General features: G+C 44.1%; 1 protein-coding gene across 1 annotated transcript in view; it reads right to left on the minus strand.

Annotated features, from left to right (window-relative positions):
* Positions 1 to 25,229, minus strand: part of odad2 (outer dynein arm docking complex subunit 2) — a 185,183-nt gene that overhangs the window by 55,631 nt on the left and 104,323 nt on the right. The window contains exons 15-20 of the mRNA XM_047568767.1: positions 21,249 to 21,419; positions 15,586 to 15,666; positions 12,242 to 12,335; positions 9,520 to 9,628; positions 7,128 to 7,271; positions 1,598 to 1,773 (exon numbers count right to left, since the gene is read on the minus strand). Coding sequence (XP_047424723.1) covers positions 1,598 to 1,773; positions 7,128 to 7,271; positions 9,520 to 9,628; positions 12,242 to 12,335; positions 15,586 to 15,666; positions 21,249 to 21,419 — 775 coding nt within the window. The remainder of the gene's footprint in view (positions 1 to 1,597; positions 1,774 to 7,127; positions 7,272 to 9,519; positions 9,629 to 12,241; positions 12,336 to 15,585; positions 15,667 to 21,248; positions 21,420 to 25,229) is intronic.

The following is a 25,229-nucleotide window of genomic DNA, read 5'->3' on the forward strand; positions in this document are numbered from 1 at the left end:
TCAAGATTGACACTTTAAATGTGCAGCTAGGACACTTAGCATACCTTAGAGTAGCAAAAAAGAAAAAAAGAAAGAAACAACGGCAAATAACTGATATGGCTTTGTCTGAAATTGAAAAAGTCTATCATTTCTGTTCACAAGCAGGAACAACACATAAAATCACAAATTTGGAAGCGCTAGGAGACTAAATGTGTTGCCTCATGGCTCTTGGTTCATATACAGCTTAAAGCCTTCATCTAATTCTCAGCATCAGTAAGAAAGCAAACACTGGACGTACCAGGGTTGTTACAATGTCAGTGCTACTGCTTTGGAAATCACTGTTCTAGAAGTTAAAACATCTCTATGACAAAGGTTTCAAAGGAAAACTAGTGAGTAAAATGAGTAAGACTGGGAATGGGCGGCCCAAATTAGCTATAAACTCCTAATGCTTATAAAGTCAGGAGCGGCTACTTAAGTTAAAATCCTGGAAGTGTGCTACGGAGCCACTATTAGCAGCCTCGCTGAAGCCATTTTTTACTTTTTTTTTTTTCATGTGAATAAAAATAAAGACTCCACCCTAATAAAACACAATTGTGAACATTTTCTTCTAGCGTGCAGCCAAGGCCGTCCAGTTCTGGGACTTTAAATGGCAGAGCTGTTATGCTGGGAACCTTTATGTGGAGGGCGGCTTTTCAAAAACGCTCCTGAATGGAATATACAACACCTAAATAAAATAACTCTGTATGCGTTTTCTAGGGGAAAAACGAAACCGAGGTGATGAAATCAAAACACTGGACTGAAAGAGGAGATGCCCCTGGTGTAAAAAGCTGTGGCAGAAGTGGGTACAGTTGAGATCAGGTTGCTCTTAAAGTCATGAATGATATATATGTATAAAAAAGGCATTAAAAAAAAAAAACTGCTGAGAAATATTAGAAAATATATTAATTTCTTTTAAATAAAGTTACTCTTATTGCCCTTTCATGTGAGTGTACCGGACAGTGTTTTGTTTGGAATAACAGTCCTGGAAGCATTTTAGAAGCACAGAAATATAATAAGACAGAAGGCAAGTATGTTTTCTTTTCTCCCCCGTTTTTCCCTCAGAGGCCGTGTTCTTTTACAGACATATGCATGTAAGTCGTCCATCAAGAAGTAATACGTCAATCCCTTTGGTTTCTAATGGTCTAAAATGCTATAAACATACTAAAAGATGGAGTCCTGGCTGGCTGGATTACCAATGCTGGCAGGACTGCTGGTGCTATGATGGTTCAGACTTGCTGCATACACAGGTTAGGTACCAACAAACAAGCTTCAACTTGTCGCCATGGTTGTTTGACCCAGACTGAGACCCCGATCAACGTCCGAGGCCCGTAGACTGAACGGAAGCCTTCAGCCGCAAGCCTGGTGAAACCTGGTGATCCACATCCAGACCGCAGCCGAGGTCTAAATCCAAACTGATCCCAGGCTTACTTTTAGCTCGGAGCAGCTCAGGTATGGCGACACAGCAACTCTGGTGCTGTCTTGTTTTATTCCCATTTATCCCCCTAACACCAGCCACAGCAGATATATAAAAGATTTTTGTCATAGCCCTTCTCTTTTGTGCTTTCACAGTCATTCTCAGGAGTGAGTCCAGTTGACTGGAACCCAGTGAGTCTCCGTCTCCACTTTCTTCAGTGCCAACCGCAGCTCGCTGAAAGCCGCCGACAGGTCATCGTTGACTATGACCTTCTCAAACAGATGCCCGTACTGAGTCTCCATTATCTGGGCGTTGCTCACCATCTCCTGGAAGTCTTCCTCCTGCAGTGTGGAGAGATGAAGAAGAACAAAAATAGAGTAAAAGAGATATATGAAAAGAAACTTGAGAAGCATTTCATTTCAGGCAGCATATCTGCTGCGAAGAGAAAAAGCCTGGCCACGGTAAACAGGAGCGGAGATAAATTCACATAGTGTAAACACAAATTACATGGCCTTGAACACGCAAATAAACAAAGTGGCTCGTATGGAGCCCATTATAACCTCTAAGAGACATGGTACCCACACATGAACCCCGGCACAGACCACGCACTAAAACCTCTCCATACAACAACCTGACCTCAAGGAATTTTCATTATTTCCTTCACCGAATACACACGGTTATCCAATTCACAAAGAAAATAAAATATCCTCAAAATAAGCCGAGGACAAAACATAACCATCATTTACAAAAGACAGACATGTAAAACACACATTATTGTCAGGCTGGGTTTTATGTGCGTGATGGGGAAATGACAGCTTGTGGACAAACACTGAGCTCGGGCCGTGTGAACGGGATGCAGGGTTCACACTGAAAGAGAAACTGACTGAAAAACGGGCAAATTTGCTTGAAGGCAGGTTTTCTGGAGGATATGAAACATCTAGTTTCATGTGAGCCTGAATGTTGGGACCAACAGGTGTGAATTCATGTCCTGGAATTTGTCCAGGACGTGACCTCCTGCTAACGTAGCTTAGATTTTAGATCGAGGTCTTTTTAAAAACAAGCGTTTCGTGAGGGAAGCTGCATAAAAGTTGTGCCTATCAACATGGAGGTTTGAACAGAGGTGATCTGGGGACACGGAGTCCTCCGAGTCAAAATGCAAATGAACCGTCCAATGTAAAGCATTAAACCACGTGCTGACTGTGAGGACTAGCAAAATAACATATTTTTATCAGGCCGGGGGTAAATATCACTGGGGCTCCTGTATTCATAGATAGAGCGTTCTGAAAGAACCCAGGTATCTCCCTCTTCTGCGGTGGCCCGGTCTGTGTGGGTCCTGGCTGGTCCTGCCCTCGGTGAAACAGCAGGGCTAAAGTGGCTGCACTGATTTAGCTTTATGTTTTTACTGGGAACACTCAACTTTAGATTTCTGGACAGATATGGTTTTTATAGTGAACCGCTTTGCCAAACAGACAATTATAAATACACACAGATGCACATTCATGCTCGGAGACTCAACACACACACACACACACACACACACACACACACACACACACACACACACACACACACACACACACACACACACACACACACACACACACACACACAGGACCAAGCTGTACAATGTGTACGCACATAAACACAGCCTTGTAAAAGTTGAAAAACTCCTAAACGGCTCAGTTTTTGGAGGCGCTTCTTCCAGCCAGAACTTACTTCAGAATGTTTCTGGTGGTTTTCCGCTTCATAATGGATTAGCTGCGCAGCTAAATATAAACACTTGCTCGCTGTGACAGTCGGCAAAAGCCCCGTCTGCTTTTACTGCCTCGCCGTCTAGCATGCAAACACAGACCCGCGGCATCTCGAGTGATGGTTTTATCAGCCCGCGCATTAAGAGGATGACAGGAAGAGGTCAGCGGGAGACTTAAAGGCAACCTAGGGAATGTTTGTCGGCCTCCGGGGCTATTATCATCTGGACCTCAGCAGGTCTTCCACTGGACTTCCAGATGACCACAGTGTCCGACGCCAGGAAGACAACCCCCGTGACCTGTCCCAAGTGAACCCTGAAGACCGTGTGCTGCCATATCCCCTGACAAGTCTTCAGAGCCTGCCTCTGGTTAGGCCATTCCAGGTAAGAGACCATTAATCACAGCAGGAAGCAGCTTAAAAGACAGCGAGCTGGGTGGAAAGATGGAAAGAACTTAAGAACAAAATAATGAGATAGCTCTATGGTGAAAAACAAAAAAAAGATAATATAACGAAGGTAAAATAGAAATGGAAAGCTGGGTGAGCAGGAATGAGCGGTTACTCCTTGGTATCCAATAATCCGAGCCGGATCGCTCTCCTCAGAGGGCAGTTTGAGCTGATGCCACTTCTCCAGGGCCAAACTCCAGACGAAAAAAAAAAAAAGCGCCCGGGACTCGTTTATCCCCGCTGCCATTAGATAGCTTAATTCCACATGAAATGATGTAGCGTCTTGTGCCTGTTTAAGCACTCTGCCCCTTCTCGCTGATAAACGGCCGTTTTCATTGCACAATATGAGGCCGCCGAGTTTGATTTAACCTCTGATGCTTCTCATGTTATAGATTTCAATATTTTATTGTTTTCTTTGTTGTATTTATTGTATTTTGTGATTTTTATTGCGTGCTGTAAAACCTTACTAGTGAGTAATATTCCCCTCATGGGACTACAAACCTTTTCCAGTACTTTAGTGGCTTGTGTCAGGTATCATCTCAGCGCTACACACACACACACACACACACACACCACGTCCTCAGCGGGACACCTGCTTTAGTGTTCCAGTAAAACACACCTGTCCTCTCTATTTAAATGCGCGTCAAACCCCAAGCAGATTTATCCAAATCCGGTTTGAATTCTTGCAGTAATTACCGTCACTGAGACATTTTCAGTGCTAACCACATTACATCTGTCTGTTTCGCTTGTTTCTACATTTTTTTTTTCCTTTTTTAAAGCCACTCTGAATCATCTCCATCTCAAACAATGGGCCTAAAGTCAGCCTGCTCTGCTGAAACAATGAGGCGACTGTTCCCCCAGCCTTTATCATTAAAGCAGACCTGTCTCTCGCGGAGGGAGAGGGAGAGAAATACAGCTGGCAGCGGATAGAATATGTCTGAGACGAATCACCCAACAACAGCTTCAGCTTTCAGGGCCTTTAATAGTGAACCTTGCGGAGGCTTACGTCCTGTCAGGCCACATGAACATTTACACACAGGACCTGGTTTGCTACCTGGCTGAAGTACGCCTCCCTGTCACGCAGTTTTATAGTCGTGTGTTTGTATTACTGGGGAGAATAAGGAAAGCTAATAAAGGGACAGCGTGTAATAAAAGCAGCAGCAGTAGTGGATTGTTAGAATACAACTCCTTTCTGACAACTAAGGCTCATTGTTCTCAGGATCCCAGCTGGGAATTGAGGGCCAGGCCAAAGCAAAATTATGTTTACTTTTGCGATTAATGCAAGCTGATGTTGTGTCTGTACTGAGGTTTTAAGAGTTTGACAGTGGTGTCGATGCAGGATGTGAGCCTGAGCTGACCTTCTCTACTGATGATATCGTCTTTAAGGAAAAGATGGACATTTACTCAGCAGTGGTTGCACTACTAACCATCTTGTTCACTTGCAGCGAGTTTTACTGTCTCGTGAAGCTCTGTAAGGTTTATGTACTGTTTTAAGGCTCCATCAAATCAAACTGTTTGAGACAGGATGTCGGTGCAGGACACAGCAAGGAATAAAAAAAAGTCAGAACACTGAGAGGGATTTTTCACTACTAATAGTCTACTATGCTGCTAGAGGCTGATTATATCCAAGTCATTTAGTTGTCTGTCTGTCTGTCACAGTGCTTCTCTATTATATATAGAATTATACAAGTGAGGTTTTGGAGTTTCCCCAATGATTATTTTGGTTTGGCTCCAAAAGTTTAAGAGATTTCTTGGATAGGTTGAAGCAATCTGTACGGATCCACCATGCTGCCAGTCAATATACTGTTGACATTTGGCTTGTTTACACATTTGCTGGTACTCTACCTCACAGTGACGCAGATCTTTGGAGCTATTTCAGGATGAAATAAGCTGCGGTTAGTAATCGGTTTACATATTTTATATAAATATGAAGGAACTTGCCCATTGCCTGTGCATGCAATTGACTGCTTCCCATAGAAACTGAACACTTTCTCGCACAGCGTCACTTAAGACATCAGCAGATTTTAGTCCTGAAAGTAGATAACAATAATCAAGTTAAATAAATATAACCGGCAATGAATGAATCATTACTTCTTTGCCACGAGTTGAAAAGTATGTGAACAACAACTTGTTTTTTTCTGAGGTCCTCAGAAAGCTCTTTTGCCTGAACCACTGTACACTTCCACAAACATGTGTTGTGAAGCTCAGACTTTGATAAATGTCAGACTTTTTAAAGGTTAGAGCGCACTGAACGACATCTGAGCTCAATTACATTGATTGGAAATGCTTCTGAACAGCTGGACTCTAATATGGCCTTTGCTTCGGGAACTCAAATGAACAAATACACCAGTATAAGATTACTGCTTCATTAGTTGATTTGCAGGTGAAAATCTGCCGATGTTTTGTGCCATTTTTATGCAGAAAGCTCAGAAGGCTCAGGTTCACGGCGGACTTATTATTATCTGAGTACTTCATATATGTCCTCAAACAGTATATATATAAATATATATATCACACACCATCACCTCCTCTACTGCTCCCAACCGTCACTCAGTCTCCATCTCCTTGATGGCCTCTTTCCCCGCTCGCCTCGCTCCTTATGTTTCTCACTTCCTGGTATCCCATCAGGCCGTCCCGGACGAGTTGCTGACTTGGATCTTAACGCTGCCTACAGTGAGCGAGGCACGCGAGCGAGAGAGCCCCGGGGCCGATGTGCGCTGCTGGGAAAACCATCATCCACCATCACACCCGTAACCCCCTCCTGTACTCCCACCACCCCTCGCCCGTCAACTTCACAGCACGCCGGCTAATTGGTTTCATCTGTGTCCCCGCTGGGCTGGGATAAAGGTGCATAAGGGGTGACCTCATCACTCACTCACACACACACACACACACACACACACACACACACACACACACACACACACACACACACACACACACACACACACACACACACACACACACACACAGGGTCCAGATAGTGTTTCTGTTATTTCTCGTGCTGCTAATCTGTGAGGTGTAAAGCCATGTGTTTTCAACAATATATAACACCATCTCATCACTCATTGGCATCCTTCAACTTAACTTACCCTTGCCGTGAGTAAAGGTCAGCAAGTTAATCCGTGTTTACAGTTTCTGACCAGAAAAACTACCTTTAAATATGTGTGGACCCCCACTTTAGCTGCTGCATGTACATCTTATTAGTTGCATCCTGTTATTTTCTGCTCTGACTATCCAATTTCCTCACAGGGCTCATTAAACGTTCATTTACCTTAATCTAATCTGAATAGCATTTACAAATATGATCCAAACTGAGAGAATCAGCTGCAGATCTAAATGAGTGTTTGCTACTTGTTGAAAAGTATAATACACTGATTTATTGTCTAAATTAGAGCAAACCCAACCCATCTGCTACTTCAAGCAATTTGAACCGCTCTGAACAATAGCCCTCTTGGTCAAGGTCTTTGAGGGATACTGTGGGAAGCACTTTGAGCCTCACCGTGAATGGTTTGGTGGTGACTGTGTCGTCTTTGCCTGATATGACTTTGGCGCTCTTCCTGGTCTCCCTCAGTCTCTCGATCGTCGGAGGCTTCACAAACACAATGAAGGGTTTGAACTCTGACGTCCGCAGATGTTTGATTATCTGAAATGTAAATGAAGAAGAAGGAATGGTTAGGTGTTTCCATCTGGCGACAAGCAAAGAAAGTGTGTGTGTGTGCGTAAGGAAGGTTTCAACACAGGTTGGGATTCGTGCAGCACTCACAAACGATTCTGTCTGTCTCTATCAAGAAGATGTTGAAGCGTTCTTCTTGTTGAAAGTGAAGTTTTTTTTTGCTACTGTCAACTATGTGCTTCCTCTGAGGGGGTTTTGGGTTAAGTGTCATGAAAAAGATGAATGGAAATAGTTCGGATTGATTGGTTGAGAAAATGAAGAGACAGAACCCTGGAAAATATATTTCTGCAAAAATGTTCTCTTTTTTGTTTCACAACCCATGATTCACTCGAGTGGATTTCATCGAATCACATGGTCCCTGTCAACGGACTGCTTTAGAAACACTCAAAATGTTTCATTAGAGGTCAAATCATTTGTTGACCGTTAACCATTAACATTTTTCACATGTTGCAATACTAATACATGTTGGATTCATGTGAATGTGTATTTAAAGAAATTTGAATTTAATTTCTAATCAACTAAAGACCCGCCCTGCAGTACCTCCGCGCACCCCCTAGGGGTCACGGACCTCCTGTTGAAGACCTATGATTTAGAGGATAAATAATTCTCTTCTATGTGTGTTTGTTTTTGTGACTATGGTTTTGCACATAAACGCCTTAAAAGCCTCACAGTAACAGACACCATCTCCTGTGATCTGTAATTACTGTGTTTGCTAGGGTAATATTCTAGCTTACACACAACTTAGACTTGAAGTATGCAGTATGCACTTACACTGCTATTGATTTTTTGGCGGGTATTGCTTTAGGTAGATAAATACAGAGTCCTGTCTTACTTCTTCAGATCAGGGTTGTTCCAAACTCCATCTACTGTAGATTATACACTACCTATGGATAAGTTCCTCACATAATGTCACATTGCTATGTTTAAACTGCACCTTTTATCAAATTTTTAATTTTTCAATCAGGATGTCAAGATGCTGGCTCGGGTGCTCTCTTTTAAAAATTTATTTATTTCAACTGATTTTAACTCCTGCTGTATATATCCTATTTTTGAGCAAGATTCAAAAAAACAAACTAATTTTAAATCGCCGACTTTAGTTCTGAAGAACTGTGGGACATTTTTCCCACCATATTTTTTTGCTTAAGTCAGGATCTAACAGAGAACTTGCTCCAAATCCACTTAATCTCATAATCATCAGGACACTTTACATAGTAAGGTCAAGACCTTGCAATATTATAGAGTAAAAAACCCTTCAAAGGAAGAAAGGAAGAGTTAGTGTGGCTGCATGGCTCGACCTCTTTGACTAACTGGTTGCATCTTGTGACGATGGGCTGCTGCGTTCCGAGGGGGACATACTCTAAAATGGATGGGAAGCGTTTGTTTAATGGATGGGTGGCTGAAACAGACGACTATTATCACAGCGTTTCTTTCATGTGCACATCTCCAGCCCCCTCCAGAGGTGGCGGAGAGGTCGGGTTCGGTTAGCGGTGGCGTCGGGGCCTCCTCTGGCTCTGCCACCGCCGCCTGGGCTTCACACTGCGCTAATAGGCAGTGGGTCCAAACCCACAGCTGATAGGAAAGTGGATAAAAACCCAAAGGAGTGGCAGCAGAGGAACCACTGGGGGAGTGTTTATCGTGGCTTTCATCAGTAAGTCAGCGTGGGATGTTTTGACAGAGCCACTGATCACATCCACGAGTCATATACGAGAATGGGATCTCATCTTAAAAACAAAAAATACAAGTCAATATAAGTCTATATGATGGTGGATTTATGCCTTCAAGACAATTAGCCGCTCAGCAAAAACAAACACTGGTGGGGAAGAGGCTGGGGCAATACCAGGCCTTGCCCTGGATTAATGAGAATCATGCTCAGGGTTTGTAAGGGCTCAGCACCAGAAGCCTCCTATTTGTGTAAAACGTCTGATCGCCACCACCCAAGACATATAAGTTCCAAAGAGGAAATCTTCAAATGGGGGGGAAATTACCCGTAATTGCTCTGTCGAAAATGACCCCTTCAGCAACCTGCTTCGGTAGCTCAAAAAACAGCCGAGGCCTTTTAGGAAAGCAGGGGAAGAGGGAGATTTGCTTCAGAGATACGTATGGGTAGAGGTGCCAGAGGAGTGTTTTTTTTTTTTCTTTTCTTCTTGAAAAAAAGACAGGGAATATTAAGTGATGGTGAGAAATGACGGGAAGAAGAGGACAAGTTTGTGTCACTCACATGAGGCTGGACGTCCAGTAAGCACACTTTGTTCTTGGAGAGGACGGAGCGTATCGAGTCCAGACTCGTCCCGTAGTAGTTCCCTTTGTACTCCCCATACTCAATGAACCTGGGAGGTGAGATGAAAGCATATGAGTTAAGAAACTGTTTCTTTTTTGACCATTTTCTCATGACATCGATTAAAATCTACATCCCTAGGGAGAAACATTAGAAACTCGTCCTCATCTTCTCGACTGTGTCAGCACACTCCTACGAGTCATCTCAGAAATAATGATATATAAAGGCCCTACAAATCCACAGAGACAGGAGGATTACTCCTTCAACCACTGACAGATCTGGAGATAGCATTCTTCTCTCGATGCCAAAAACCTTCCCTGCCTTTAATCCGCGAGGATTTAAGCTCAGAAAGCAAATGCGTGTGCGCGAGCAAACAAACACTTTTCCACCAGATAATCTCTCCTCTTTTTTACACCAATCAGCCGCCGGAGTATTTTTAGCTGGAAACAAGGTGGAAAAAAAAAAGAAGAGAAGAGAAGAGAGCAACAACGTGGAAAGAATTTGAAGCTAATAGCACGCCGCGGTGTACTGGTGACGAGTGTCGGACAGAATGAACTGCCTCAGTGTGACTGATGCCATGTAAAAAAGAAACTTTTATGGTAATTGCCCCATGTAAGAAAGTTTTACTCAGCTTTTTTTTTTTTTTTTTTTTAAATGGAGGATTAAGTCTGTAACAAATCTCATATACAGTTATGGGAAATTCATTTAAGAGGTTACAGTAGCGTGTGTTAAAAACTCACACCTTGCAGCATTCAGTGCTGTTTGGAGGTGGTATATAGATTAGAATAAAGCATGCCAGCGGAGGATCGGCTATACTGAGAGCGTGGACTGGTGCCATTTAGACACGGAACAGGGCTTCCCTTGGGAAAAGTTGTTCATGCTAAACACACGTTGTTGTGGCCCCGGTTCAGAAGGCCTCTTATTTCTGTGCATTGTTTCTGCTACATGCAATGAGGCATAACGCAAACAAGTTCATCTCACTCCTCCTCTACTTTGCTGCCTTGTAATTTCAGCGCGGAGTGTCCCACGCATCCACCCCACATCACAGCTCTGCCACTCACCCCTCCGACTCCTTGAAAAACATTGCATGCCTCGACCCACACCGCAACATGGCCTAAATATACGGCCCCCTTTTTCCCGTCTTCTCCCTGCATGCTCCGACACTATATGCGCTCACCACCACAGGCTTCCCTCTGTGTCATACGTAGTGTATGTGTGTGTTTGCGTGTGTAAATGTTTTGCATGTGCACTCTACTGTGTATCTTTTTTTTTTTTTTTCCCCTCCAGCTCGTGTGAGACTGGCAGAAAGGCATCAATCATTCTTATGACTATTACAACTTGCATTTCAATTTGTCGGCCACAAATGTCAAGGCGGGCCGCGGTGTGGCTGGATTCAGAGAGAGCGCCTACGGAAAGGAGGAAGCAGAGACAGGAGACCTTGGGGCCACTGTCTGGAGATCCGTTACCAGCACAGGGCCCGGCCCTGTCAACACCAGCTCACACTCAGTTACAGAGACACACAGACGACAGCGGGGAGGCCGTGTTTGAACAGTGGCAGCGGGCTAAGGACCAGTGTGACTGCTGCTTTCACCGCTGTTCTGCCTCTAGTGGTTCAGAGCAGAACCACTGTGGGACCTCGATTTTCATTAGGCTGAAAGAGTCTCTCATACACACGTGGACTTTAAAAAAAAAAAAAAAAAAAAAATCTAACCTCTAACAATTCATTATAAAGTCAGAATACATTGCATTCACTATCTTCCATCTTCTTAAAAGTCAAGATTTCTGCTGCTATTTTTACTTTTTGTAACGTGAATAATTCAAGAAATAATCAATAGCGGTTGAAAAAAAAAAGCATTTAAGTCACTGATTTTTATATAACAATTTGACGAATTAACAGTTTAATTAGCAAACATAATATTAATGTGGAAATAGTCAAAATGATACATTTCAGTTGTATAATAATATAGTTAAATGTAAACTCACCAATCAGGCATAACATTAAAACCACTGACAGGAGAAGTGAATAACAATGTTCTGCTGGGAAACTTTTGGACCTTAATGTCGATGTTACTTAGCACCCATGCAGACCCACACAGACCAGACCAGACACCCCCACCCCATAGCAATGACACTCCTTGATGGCAGCAGCCATCCCCAGCGGGATGGACTCTAATGAGTCACAACTGATTTGGAGGCAGAAGGGAGAATATTAGAATTAATGATTGGTGTATGTAAATTAGCATAATTTATATATAAGTTATGTTATATATATCATTTATAATTTATAATATACCACCATATCCAAGAGTGTCTGATACAAGGGCTGGAACGCAGCAAGGTATTTGCTTTGAAAAAACAACATAATGTCACTTTATTTGATGAAAAGTTAATATTTTTTCTCCCTCATTTTCTCGACTTGTTGTTACTTTTATGCTGCACAGAGACAGAAATGATCTACTTGCACTTGCTATCAGTCAAAAGTGCAAATGTCTGAGGGAGTGCCAAAAATCAACAGATATATTGTATTTTTGGGGGTGTGGGAGTGAGAGAATAACTACAAAGGGAAGCAAAGGCATCCTGATGTTCCCCTGCTTGAACTTGACTGTGCAAATGTTTAACTTCACTTAATTTACTGTTCGCACACACGTTCTCTTGCTTTGCTTACTTGTTGTTGTGGATGTCCGTCTCGAAGAGACGTTTAGAGATGAAGTGGTACTCCACGCCGTCGGTCTCTTGGTTCCTCTTGGGCCGACTGGTGTCTGACAGAAAGAGAAAATGACAGAGTGATTACCTCAAACCCAGACTGTCTGACTCACCGTTAGGGCTGAAACCATCTGAACTCAGCCCCTTATTAACAACGCTGGAAGTCTGAAACGCAGCACCGTGGCTCAAGCCAACTCTTGTATATATTATTGTGTAACAGCGCCATAAAATACACAACCTGTAGCGCTGCAGCACCAAACTCAGACACTTAACTGACATTCAGCAGAGGTTTACTGCGCCTTATTAAATGCGCTTCTTGTAATGTGGCTGCAGTGCCTGTATGAACAGAAGCCGTAGCATTAGCAATCAGCGTTAGCGGCTGGAAGGTAATTGAGTTTGGGAGCTCTCATTAACATCAAGTCCCTGCATTTACTCGGCCATAAACCGTAAAGCCCTGCAGTAAAAAGGGGGCGGCACGTGGCGGGAACGTGAGCGGGCAGTGCTGGTGGATTTCTGAGGGTCAAGGGGTCGACTCGCACTCCGACTCCTTTCGGGAGCGCTCTGAAAGGTCAGATGGCAGAGGTTTACACCCGTCAGACACTCTGACCAGCTCCAAAACAAACTATTAAACTTTTATCACCTGTAAGCAACACTGCCAAGTCCTGCTTTATTCTCCTCTGGGCTGTTTGTTTCGTCAGCATGTGTCGAGGCTCGTAGTCGACCGCTGCCTCTCCTTTATATGGTCTAGACTGATCTACTGGGGTTATGGAAAACCAGTGGTGTGATTTATACAAGGTGTCCCTTTCTAAAGGAGGACAGACAGTTATAAATCCAACTGTGGCGTAGAAGACAATGAGGAAGATCAATGACTTTCTGTCATCGGCCTCAGAAAACAGCAGGAAAAACACGGGGGGGAGGAGGAGGAGGAGGAGGAGGCCAGAACAAGGCTTGTCATGAAAACTTCCCGTTCAGAAACGTGTAAGACGCAGCGTCACAGCAGAAAATCGGTCGTTAGACCAACACCAACCACCGCGCATTATTTTGGCATCTGCTTTGTGGCACAGAAAATAATTACAGTGCAACAAAAGAATGTGAATCCATTCATTCGCAAAATCATGGAAAATATCTGTAAGCTTGGATTGGAATCAAAATGTTCACCCCCCCCCCCCCCCCCAACTCCAATGGCTTATTGAAATAGGCCTTGTGTTTCTTAGACGCCTGGTTTACATTTTACAGCGACACACAGCGAAAGAGAGAGGAAAATTAAAAAAAAAAAAAAAAAAAAAACGGGGCCACAAGCCGGTGGTCTCCAATGCTCCGGTTTTCAAATTAACAAAAAAGGGGTAATGCTTTCGGGGCTTAATCTGAAACAACATCAAGTGTTAAGCACATCCATGTGTCCGTTGGCAGCATTCAAACATTAAAAAAAAAAAAAGATACTTTCCAAGTCGTTTTCCTGTCAATGAGAGCCAGGACTTGTGCCACACGACTTCTTTGTGGGTCTGATTCAGTCTGTCTGGGCTCTGTTAAACAACAGCATCACAGGTCACATTCGAGAACAATTAACGACGGCCCGTGTGTGTTTGGAGGAGGGGGGCTCCACCGATGGGATTTTAATACCGGTGACATTTCAAGCGTCAGGCTCCGACAGGGACACATCCATTATTGCTGCACGGCCACGTAAGAAACACAAAAATTAATATCTGCGGTTTTGTATTTGCTCAAACTCGTGGCACGCTTTCCTCCAAGCCCCAGATGGTAGCTATGGAATTAACAGTGCCCCTGCCCTTCTTAAATGTATAAATCAAAGAGATTTATTTGTCCCAACATGCTGGCTTTGAGGCATCTCAGAGGCACAAAAAAACAAGAAGTATGGAGATCCAGTCGTCCGTTGGATGGTGCTCAGAATTATGGCAAGCTGTCATTGGGTCCTTAAAGGGTGGGTTGGGTGGGAGGGAGGGGAAAGGGGGGGAGAGAAAGTGAGAAATAAACTGAGAAGGAAAGGAGAGCGGAGTAGCTTGGTGCCAGTTGGTGAAGCAGTGGAATGGCATGTCTTCAGGAGGTAGAAAAACACAGTTTCCTCCATCATTTGGAGCTTGTCAGGGAGACTGTGAAAAGCTGACAATTACACAGGAGGAGAACCAACCGTCTGAGTCTTGACAGGACCAGCCGTGTTGCCTGAGAGCTGCCTGGGTGTTACTGCCAGACGTCTCACTCCGTCTATGAGTGAGTGTGTGTGTGCGTTCGGGTCTCGGGCTTGGACGTTCATTGCTTAAACAGCGCAAGCAAACCAAACTGGAACAAGTAAACTAAACATCCCTCATGTAAAGTGATTATTTTGATTTGTTGCTGGGTGCACTGGGGCGAGCGCAGTGCGCTGGGGTTTCTCTGAGAATCTGTTTCCAATGTGTTTTGTACACAGAGGACAAATGCAGGAGAGGAGAGGGGAGGAGAGGAGATGTATCTCCATGACAACACAGACGTACGGTAGCATCAGTCAACTCGCCAATATGGAACGTCACATAAAAATGCAGAAAATGCATTTGACTTTCTTTATCTTTTTTATTATTATTTAAATTGCATTTACTTATTTGTCAGGTGACGACTCAATTACAAATGGTTTGTTTGTTTTTCAGCAAGAAAATAATGGGTAATATAGCTTGGTCATAAAAGCATACCTTCTGTCTGCAGTGAAAAGCAATCAGTGCTCAAAACATGAGACGTGCACAGAAATCATTATTTGTCTGTCATTATATTTCTAATTTAAAATCAAAGCAAAAAAATAAAGTTTGCAAATATGACAGTTTGTTTGTTAGTGAAGGATTATATGCATAAATGATTTGTTGAATGTTATGTGTATTATGTAGAAGAGCAACAGTAAAGAAACGACAGCAAGCAAAGGTGAGAGTGATGGGCAGGGACGGCCAAGGAGTGATCTGGGGACACGGCGGTTCGAGGTCGGTGCCTCCAGCCCTCCACCCCTCCACCCGTAGGGCCAGCAGGGTGCCCCTCCACGATTGTTTTCCCACAGTCCATCTGGCTCGCTTGCGCGCCGGTGTGAGCGTGACATGTGGGGGAAGCCAAACTGTGTCTTCATTCCCGTTAAATTCTATTTGCCAGTAAATAGCAGTTCTTAAAACTGCGTCTGGTAAAAAGGTTTATGGTGGGTGAAATGTACAAAACACACATTCACACGTAGGACAAACACATGCACGGATGCGTACGAGGAAGGATGAAAAAAATGCTGGGCTTTCTCGCACGCTACGCTTCGCCCAGCCTCAGGAGGGGAGAGCAGAGTGAACTTACGTGGGATGGTCACGCTGAAGTGTTGGGGGTCAGAGATCAACAGTTTCCTCTTGAGTTCATTCATGCCCACGCCTGTTGGTCCTGCACAAAAAACAGACACGGATGCAAGCCAGGTAAATGTAAATGACACAGGATCCATCACTGCCTCTTAAAAAACAGGTGATCATGCAGAAAAGTGGAATCAGACAATTGGACACAGAAGTAGGGCACACGTCTGACTAATTAGAAAGACTTTTGTCCTCAGTGTTGGTAATCCTTAGGGTTTCAAAGCAGATAAAAAGCAGTAGATGAAATATCTTCAGAAAAAAGAAGCCTTAAAGAACCATCTGATGGATTCTTTAACATCACGTTGGAGGCCCTACGGAGGCCTACACTGTTTCTGTGTCTGCACCCTGTGTCATCGCTATGGGGTGGGGGTGCGTGCAGCACACATAAACATTGAATTGTCACAAGATGGTCAATAATATTTACTTCTCTCATCAGTGGTCATTTAGCTGGATATTAAGTTTACTTTATTTTGTTTGTTATTTCATTGATTTTTTCCCTCCTCTCTCTGTGCTGCTGTAACACATATTTCCCCTCAGGGATTGACCAAATGTTTTTACTTTTCAGATACACTCATAAGAAATGGAAAATCTTTCTTCGTTTGTTTTTTGTATATACACAGTTGATCTCATTATCAATCATAATCTCATAAAACGCAACCATTACGAAGCGTTTTCAGCCGAGATAAATGAAGGAATTCGCTTGTAATCAGCTCCTCTCTTCTTTGTAATCTGGTAGATTACATTAAAGCTCCCGTACAAGTTCACGGTGAAGGTAAAAGAGTCTTCTCCTGCACTGTCGTGAGTCAGCTGGACTTTCCATCACAGCCCCGGTGGGGAAACTAAAGCCATGAGTGGGAGTAGAGAAGACAGGGGAGACTATTGAGTATTGACTATTGATTCATGAGCAGCTCCCACAGCTGAGCATCCCTCCGGTATTTACCAGGGGCCAATGTCGGGGGGAGACGTTGAGGTTGAAGGTCACAAATTCTGCAATTTAAATATTTCTTCTGTTGAGAGAAACCAGTTACGAAGAGATGTCATTTTCATATCTTATTACTAGTTTTAGTCTTGTGGAAGACGACAGATGAACATCATCACCTTCTCTCTCTTGAGCCCTTCTGTCCCTATTTCTTACTCTCAGTTTGTTGTTTGTTACCAGGAACCATCATCCTAATTTGAACCGACTGGCATCGGTGTCGTCAGCGACCTGGACGAGAAATCAGTTTTTGGAGTTACAAGTGCCCGGCTCTGAGTTTCTTCACTGTTTCAGCACAGCCCTGCAGTGCGTGGACAGTCAGAGACAGCGCCTGATCTGGGCTCGAGATTCCTCGCATGCCTGACGTTCTGGGCAGGCACTACAATCGCATCGAAACCCTATTGGAAATTCGTTTCTGCAGGCAAATGTGTTTAGCAGGCCGCTACTCTAAAACAAACGGACAATGAGTTCACTCAGCGATGCGGATTAGGTGGAAAGAGGAGGAGAGCGAGGAAAGTTTTTATATATATATATATATATTTTATTTTTTTAAAGACAAGCTCTTGGGAGAAAGAGCGCTCCTGTTTCCTCTCGTGCCATCTGCGCTGCTCCTCTACATTTCATCTGGTGCAGAGCAGGAAGGTCCCGGAGCGATCCACAACCTGATAAAAAGGTGTGGACAACTGGGCTCTTTTAAGTGTAACCCATGAACACTGGCAGCCTTCACGTACGGACAAATTCACACCGCCATGCTTCCCCTCTCCTTCTGCACCCAGTAACACATGGTTTTGAGTACTATTGTGCGACTGCTATAAGTGATAAAAGCTGTTTCCTCAGCGTGTGCGCATAGACTCACCCGAATAAAAAAAAATAAAAAAAAGAGAGAAATACCCCAACCTTCTTTGGGCCGACGGTGCGAGGCATTCTGTGGTTACTGTCTCGCATAAACAAGCACATGGCCAAGCAAAGACAGCAATCAATCTTAGAGGGAGTTTTTCAGAAAAAAACACTCAGAGAACCAGAGGGCCCAGAAGCTCGGGTGATTTATTAAGACGAGGAAACGGAGTTCATTTCGAATTTGTTTCGGGAGCGCGGGAGGAATGCGGCGGCGCTGTTTGAACAAGGCCGTGGACCAATGTTGTTGTAGGTGCCGAAGGTGGCAGAGCGTGGTAATAGAGGGCCTTTTATGAGCCCTATCACGGTGCCGCAGACAGTCTGCCCAGCAGGCTGCAAACCTCCACGCATGCTTGTTTGCCTGAATCTGAGCGTGAATATGAAAGGCCCAGACACAGGGGACCCACAGTCATTGTGCTAACCTTGGTATGACTAACGGCCGTACTTCTGCACGCCCATAAAACCATTTTCACCTTGTTCATCGCTCCCTTGCTTGCCACTCGCGATGTCAATGATGCATGGCGGCTGGCCCTCTTCAGAGTACCTCAGATGGCGATTAAAGCTTATTCCAGCTGTACCCACCGCCTGCCAAAGGGCCCAGCAAGCCCACCACCACGTTTTTTTACAAGCATCAGCTGTGCCCTGTGGTCCTGTTCCACCGTCTGACCTTAAACACGCCACCTCTTTGTTCATTGTTTGTTTTTAACAATGCCTCAATACAGCAGCAACAGTATAAATCTTAATGCTACAATAAAAAAAGGCATAACTTTCTCAGATTTTTCTGGCCTAAGACGCAGTATATACATAGTGTTTATGTGTTTTCTCTCCCTGCATCTGTCACTCTCTGTCCTTTTAGGCTGCCGTGACACTAAAAGTGTCAGACTTCATTACCGGACTCATTAGACAAGCTGCCTTTAATAACTTCTAGGCCAAACGCGAATCATATCTCGTGCAGTTTGTGCAGAGAGGCTGAGGCCAGGTCCGACGAGGCTGAGGCCTGGGCCCCAGAGCCTCGACCCAGCTTCGATCCTCCAACCCTGCCTTATATCTAGGGCATGCAACGTTACAACAGCGCTCACAGCGCTTGCTTTACTACTTCTACATTAAAACGGATGCGAGTGGTGCTATGTGGTAACCCCTGATCATTTACAATGCAGATTCTGAACGGGGGAAATTCTTATTATAGAGTTTCAATTTTATATATTTGGATACCACATAAACATTCAGTTAAGCATCAGTGCATTTGACAGATGTCGAGGCTAAACCCCAAACTAAAATTTTCAATTCATCAAAATCGTGCTGTACGGTCAGAGTGTCACGTTACAGGGAAATGTGGAAATCAACACGGCATTTTGTCAGGTTAAATAATCAGATTCCTTTCAAAACCATCAGTGGTTTGGTCGAACTATGCATACAGTATTTAAAAATATATTTTCATTGGCCGTCTTATTTGAAATGTACAAAAGCCCAGATAAGCATCTTGATTTGTCTTTGAAACAGATCTCACGCTCCATTCATCCTGGGCTCCGCTCAGACACAAGAGGTGGGCAGTGGGTCATTCGTTAGCGGGCACCGCATTCACGTTAATGAAGAGACGCCTTGAGGCATTCCTGAAAGGCTTCAGTCAGAGGGGGATGTTTGATATAAAAATAATGTGGGGAGAAGGTGCTGGGCTGGAGAACGGAAAAAGCACAGGGCCGAAGCCAAGGCAGGCATCCAGGGCTGTGTCCTGTCTGCAATTGCTACGACAATGCAGACATTTTACACTGACCTTTTGCTAACCCCCTCCCCCCACCCAAACGCTGATTAGCTTCAATTTCCCAAGGACAATACTTGTAATTTTAAAACACTGAACATCTTTTTTTTTTTTTTTTTTGTCTTTTGAAAAACCAAAACCTCAGGAGGAAGAGTCTAAGGTCTGGTTTAAACTGTGCATTTCTTTGTTTATAGCCGGATTGGACAGGAGAACAAAAAGTTCTTGTGCACAATTATCACGTTTAGCAGCAATTTAAAGAACATTTTAAGACTGCTGATTTTATAAAGAAATTTAAAAGTAGATTTGACCGTCAGCCCTTGCTCTCCCCCATAGCCACCGTAACCTACCTTCTAATATGGAACATACATAACAGGTAGGAGGTCCCCACTTAATGTCTCCATCGGTTTGGTGGCCTTGGCCTGAAAAACGTTGAAGACCCCTGGTGTAGAGCCTTTCCCTTTGCAGTATTAAACAAACTTGAGCTTCAATATGCACATGATGATCACATGCATTATATTCTTGTTTTAAACTAAGATGGAAACATTAAAAATTTGAAGACACAATGTTTTCAACATTCAGAATCTAACTGCAGCTTTCACTTGCCTGCTACAAAACCAGATGCCTTTGATTGTTTTAAACAATGCGACCTGGAACGTCGTTAAGCGATATTCTCAAGCGTTTAACACAGAAAAATGTCCGACCGTTAAACAGAAACGGTCAGAGCAGAAAAGTGATTTTAATAAGAAAAATCAAGCGGCTCCAGGGAGAGGAAGAAGGAGAGAGGGAGGCTGACGAACATAAAGCAGATCTTTCCTTGGCCCTTTCCTTCATTTTGTGTGAAATTGTCCATAGGTTGTTCCTCCAAATTATGTAAGTTAATTGAAAATATTTACATTAGCGTGACAGGTGGGAGAGGCTCGGCGTCCTCCGCGTAAGGCCGTGACACGCTGGCAGGAAAACGGGCTCGCTAATTAGCAACGCGCCTGATGAAGTCCATGCTTCTGTGTGGTGAATTTACAGTAAGTGAAGCAAGGCCTGGTCAATCAGGCTGCGAGCACAACTCTGGAAAGACCATGCGAAGGTAAAATAAAAAAAATAAAAGAACTGTGAGACACAGTTGACCTTGTTGCCTGTAGCGTTCATATCTTAATTAACCTCATACACGCTGTTCGAATATCTAAAAAGAAAAGGTGAGGGCTGGAACAGATGTTTGAGTTCTCAATTCTTGAGTGTATCTCTTACCTTGATGAGTGGAAACATTAAAAAAATAAATAAATAAAATTAACCACGCAGGACATTTAGGGAATGTTTTGTTCCATCTGCGTCTGGGACATTCCTGTCATTTTTTGTTACAAGTAACAAACCTAAAAAGGAAAATGTGGAAAAGTCTAAAACTCCCCGATGGTACAGTTAGTCCTGAGAAAGATTCAAGTCTTCTCTGTTGCACCTGGCCTAGTATATTGTTCCACCATTCACTGGCAGCACTCGTCTTCCAACCGCAAACACAGAACGAGAAACCGCTAAATTCATTTCAAGACCTTGGCACGTTATAAAGCTCTTTGGAGGGCTTTGCAACACCCGCTCCTCCAGGCAAGTGTTAACAATTCCATCGGCTTAAAAAGAATTTAAAGGACATCGAGAGCGAGGTGCAGTAAATGAAAAATGGGACTGATTAATGTATGAGGTCTGCTGCGTCGATTCAAGCGGGTGCTGAAAGTCTAAATGAAGGAGGGTCGGGGCGTTCAGAGGCGCGTTTCTGTGTTGAGGGTCACGGGAGGCCGAGGCCGGGCCACCTGGGGCTCCTGGAGCAAGACGACTCTGAGTCACAGCCGTGTCTGTAATCTGTACGTGTCACCGCGCTGAGAGGTGAGGATTTTCATTAAAATCTATTAATCTTTGCGACGCCAAGTTTAACAGTAATACATAATGTGTGGAATAAGCAGTGACATCAGAGTCTGACAGGACCATTAGATAAAAACTCCTTACTCACCAACAAGGACCACCAGCCGGTGTTTAGCTCCACTCTGCCTGCAGTACGCCGTGACCTCCTCGTACGTGGGCACGTCGGCCATGTCGTACATTTCGCTCTTCTTGCTCTCGTACATGGACTTGTTGGTCTTCTTGTCTTTCCGGCTGAGGCGGAAGCTTCTCCTGAATCCAGCTGGTGGCCGCAAACAAAACCACAGAAAGACACACGTTAATCTACGGGCATCGTAGGAAAAAAAAAAAATAAGGAAAATTTGTCAGCGCTGTTTCTAAGAGGTGAGCGCAAATTCCAAAGCAACTGTATGTACACATAAGCCTGCAGCTGTGCGCTTCGATTTATGGTTATCTCAGCTTCTTGGCAAACACCTGCACGCAGCTCCATGTCCAAGACCTCACATCGTATCGTACAGCTCAGCTCTGTGACAGCTATTTTTGCTGTAGGTGAAAGAAGGCCAAACAGTTTCCCTGGATATCGCCCCTCAAACATTTTACTCACTTTTTCCCCCGGTGACATGTAGTGGATTTTTATTTCCTTCTTCTGTGCATGCACATACTGTGTCTCTTGGAGAATGTGGTGGAGATTTTAAGGATTTTTTACATTTGTGAAGAGCTATATTTAGGCGCCATCTATCAATCAGGACAGGAGCGACGCGCGGTCGCTCTTTGAGATTCGTCTGTTTTTCTCAAATCACTGCGCGCGAGAGAAGAAGCTGGACGTTCCTTCCTTGTAATTTGATGTGACAGGACGTGAATCTACGGCGATTTCATTAATGGCTGTTCGTATAACTGTCAGGCTTTGATTTGCAGGTCATTCAGTGCAGTTGTAGATATAAATGAGGTATGCGTAAACCATGCCCGTGTAGTATTTGTGTGTCATTTAGTGCTCTTTGGTTGGCTGCAAAGGAACAGTTGCCTGTGTGTGCAGGTCGCTTCGCAGCAGCTGTCACGTCTGATTAGTTTATGGCAGACCGTGTGCTCTGACAAAGGCTTCTTAACATACTGATCCAAGAGTGTGCACGCCTTGATCTGATGATCTATGACAGTATCAAACGGAGACATTTACCACTAATTTAAGGACCTTTGTTTTATATTTATTACAGATGTTGGTGGAACCTGAATAGATGTAAGTGTGCAGAACCCGGGACGCCAAATATCCTATTTCTGCTCATTGCCGTGGCTTCTTACCAGCGTTCTTTTTCATTAGATCAGTCTTTAATCGCGAATTAATGAAATCAAGGATGTGATGCAAGGAGCCGGCGCAAGATTGAGGCAGCATGAAAATTATGAGCTGAGAGAAGAACCGGGAGTTGACACGACTCCCCCCACCCGCCTCCCTCCCCCTTAATACTTTCCACAACATTTTCGAAACCACTGCAGGGCTACGCAGACAAGCAGCACAGAGAAAGAGTCTGCATTTTTTTCTCATCTTGTTCTTTTCCAAACAGTCCTTTAATAAGCGACGGAGCAACAGACGAGCGCTGAGTTACAAATGAAACACGCTGTAAGTCATTAGAGCAGAATAATAGCAGATTTTGCATAAGCCCGTGTACATACGTGTACACATGTGTCCGAGCTCTGAATATAGTGTTACACTGAACATTTAGGGCAGACTTTGTTCCACTGTGGGCAAGTTTTGTGGCTTACGTTGTCTGTGCCGCTTCTCCTGCGGTTAATCTACTCATTCAGCACCGTCGGCCCCCCCGCCCAGGGAATATTACCCTCCGCCACACAGTGGAAAACACACATACACCGCTCATCTGCATTTCTCCTGTAAGGACATCAAACTGTAACCAATATCCACAAGGTTGACATCATTACAATAAACAATGAGAGTGTAATGTTAGCGATATCCCAGTGAAAACGAGCAGTCACTTTCTGAAAGCTCATAGCCCAAAAAACCACACTGGTCAGCCATTTATCACAATGTAAACACACTACTGGCTAATTAGGTTTTAAGTAATACTACAAAAGTCTTTAATTCTGTCCGTCTTAGCTGCGATTCCATTGACTCGAGCCAAGGCCACTCTCCACAGCTTTCTACAGGGTAGGCAGGTGCAGAGAATGAGCCACCTCGCAGATTAGAGGGGGCTTCAATAATCTAGCATGCCTCAAACTGACTCTGCCTTGATAACAATGATAGTTTAATTTTAATAGCTTTGGATAAATACACCGATCAGGCATAACATTATGACCACCTTCCAAATACCGCGTCTCCAAAACGGTTGACTTGTGAGATTGTTTTTGGCTGTGGCCGATCAGTGTTTATCCTTGTGCACAAGTAAGCTGCACGCCATACCTCACCAAGTCCCCTCAACAATCATCTCACCAGCCAATGGAGACTAAAATAAACAGATGAGGTGGGAAACAGTGCAATCCAAATATTTAAATGTTTAAGGAAACCTGCCCATTTGTCACAAAAAGCCTCAGCAATACTGGAACGCCGACATGTTTGTCACAGGATGCTCCGAGCATAAAGGTTATTAGTAGGAAAGAAAAGTAAAATAAGTGTGGAACAGAGATTCAATACCTCTCGAATCAAATGTGTTCACAATAGTTTAGTGTTTAGAATTTGTCTAAACTGAGAGCTTAGTAATGGCAGCGTCCTGGTGTGTTTTTCTGCAAAAGTTTCCTTCCTTAAGGTCCACACACACACACACACACACACCTCCTAATGGCGTGCACCGGCCCTGTGGCTGGGTAAATTGCCAGAAATGCAACTTAAAACTTGTACGGACACGCAAGTATTTTCTCCCCCACACACACACACACTTCCTTTTACTGAAACAGAAACACACCAAAAAGAAAAAAAAAAGATGAGCACATTTAACACAGTGTAAACACAAGACGCAGACACACACAGTTGCTTGGAAGTCGCCTGTAGTCCTGCGAGCCCATTTTCCAATGTGATAATGTCTTACAGCCACGTAGGAAATTTAGCGTGCGTGTAAAGAAAAGCACCCGGAGGCCTCTGCACACTGCGATTACAAACTGCCCACTCATACAGCAACATCATGCGAATCGCCACAACTCTTTGCACCTGCAAACGACGCGGCCGCGGCTGTAAGAACGGAAAGGTACAAGCGCAGCAAGGCGGACGTTCGTAAAAAGTAACAGATGACTCAGAAAGACTCGAGCCATGCATTTGCCCGATGGGTGTCTGAAAGGGGAGAACCCTGAGAACAATACGAGCGTCAGGTCTTCCAGACGTCACGCGTAGGCGATCAGCAAGATGACAACTCTGAGAAGGATAAAAAATGACTTCCATTTTCCCTCCAATCAACTTTCATTTGGAGGAGAAAGAGTGCGGTTAAGCAAAAAGGAAAGGCTCATAGTGAAACCACCTGTTGCGAGGCCCCATTGAAGTGAAGGCCATCGTCTAGGGCCCGTGGCTTAACTATAGGAGATTGCGCTGACAGCACCAGTGCCATCCTGGCTCTCCCAGCAGGCGCCCCCTCTCTTCAAAACTAATGGAGACGACATCTATGGAATTAACTGGGCATGGCAGGCGAGGATTAAGTGAGTATTACGCTCCAGGCTCAATGCCGCACGCTGTGGTTTAACGCTGTAACACTTAGTCCGGTTGGTGGGCACCAAATGTGAGAAGCATATCCAGCTCTCTTTGCCTTAGCATGCATCCCCCCCTTAACTGGCTTGGTTGGAAAGGATGGCACTGGAGAGGAGGATGGTTTCCACATCGTCAGCCATTATTATCCCAACAGTGAATATAAGGACAGGCAGTTGCTGCTAAAAATTGAAAAAATGCAAAAGTGTTGAGGTAGAGAGCACAACTGTTTTGTTTGCATAATGCAGGAAGAGAAGAGAAGAGAAGAGAAGAGAAGAGAAGAGAAGAGAAGAGAAGAGAAGAGAAGAGAAGAGAAGAGAAGAGAAGAGAAGAGAAGAGAAGAGAAGAGAGTGAATATATTCAGACAAACATGTAAGCGTCCTTCAAATGCTCCCTCCACACAACTGGAACAACAGGCATCTG

The sequence above is a fragment of the Mugil cephalus genome, chromosome 18 (assembly GCF_022458985.1).
Source record: "Mugil cephalus isolate CIBA_MC_2020 chromosome 18, CIBA_Mcephalus_1.1, whole genome shotgun sequence".
NCBI lineage: Eukaryota > Metazoa > Chordata > Actinopteri > Mugiliformes > Mugilidae > Mugil > Mugil cephalus.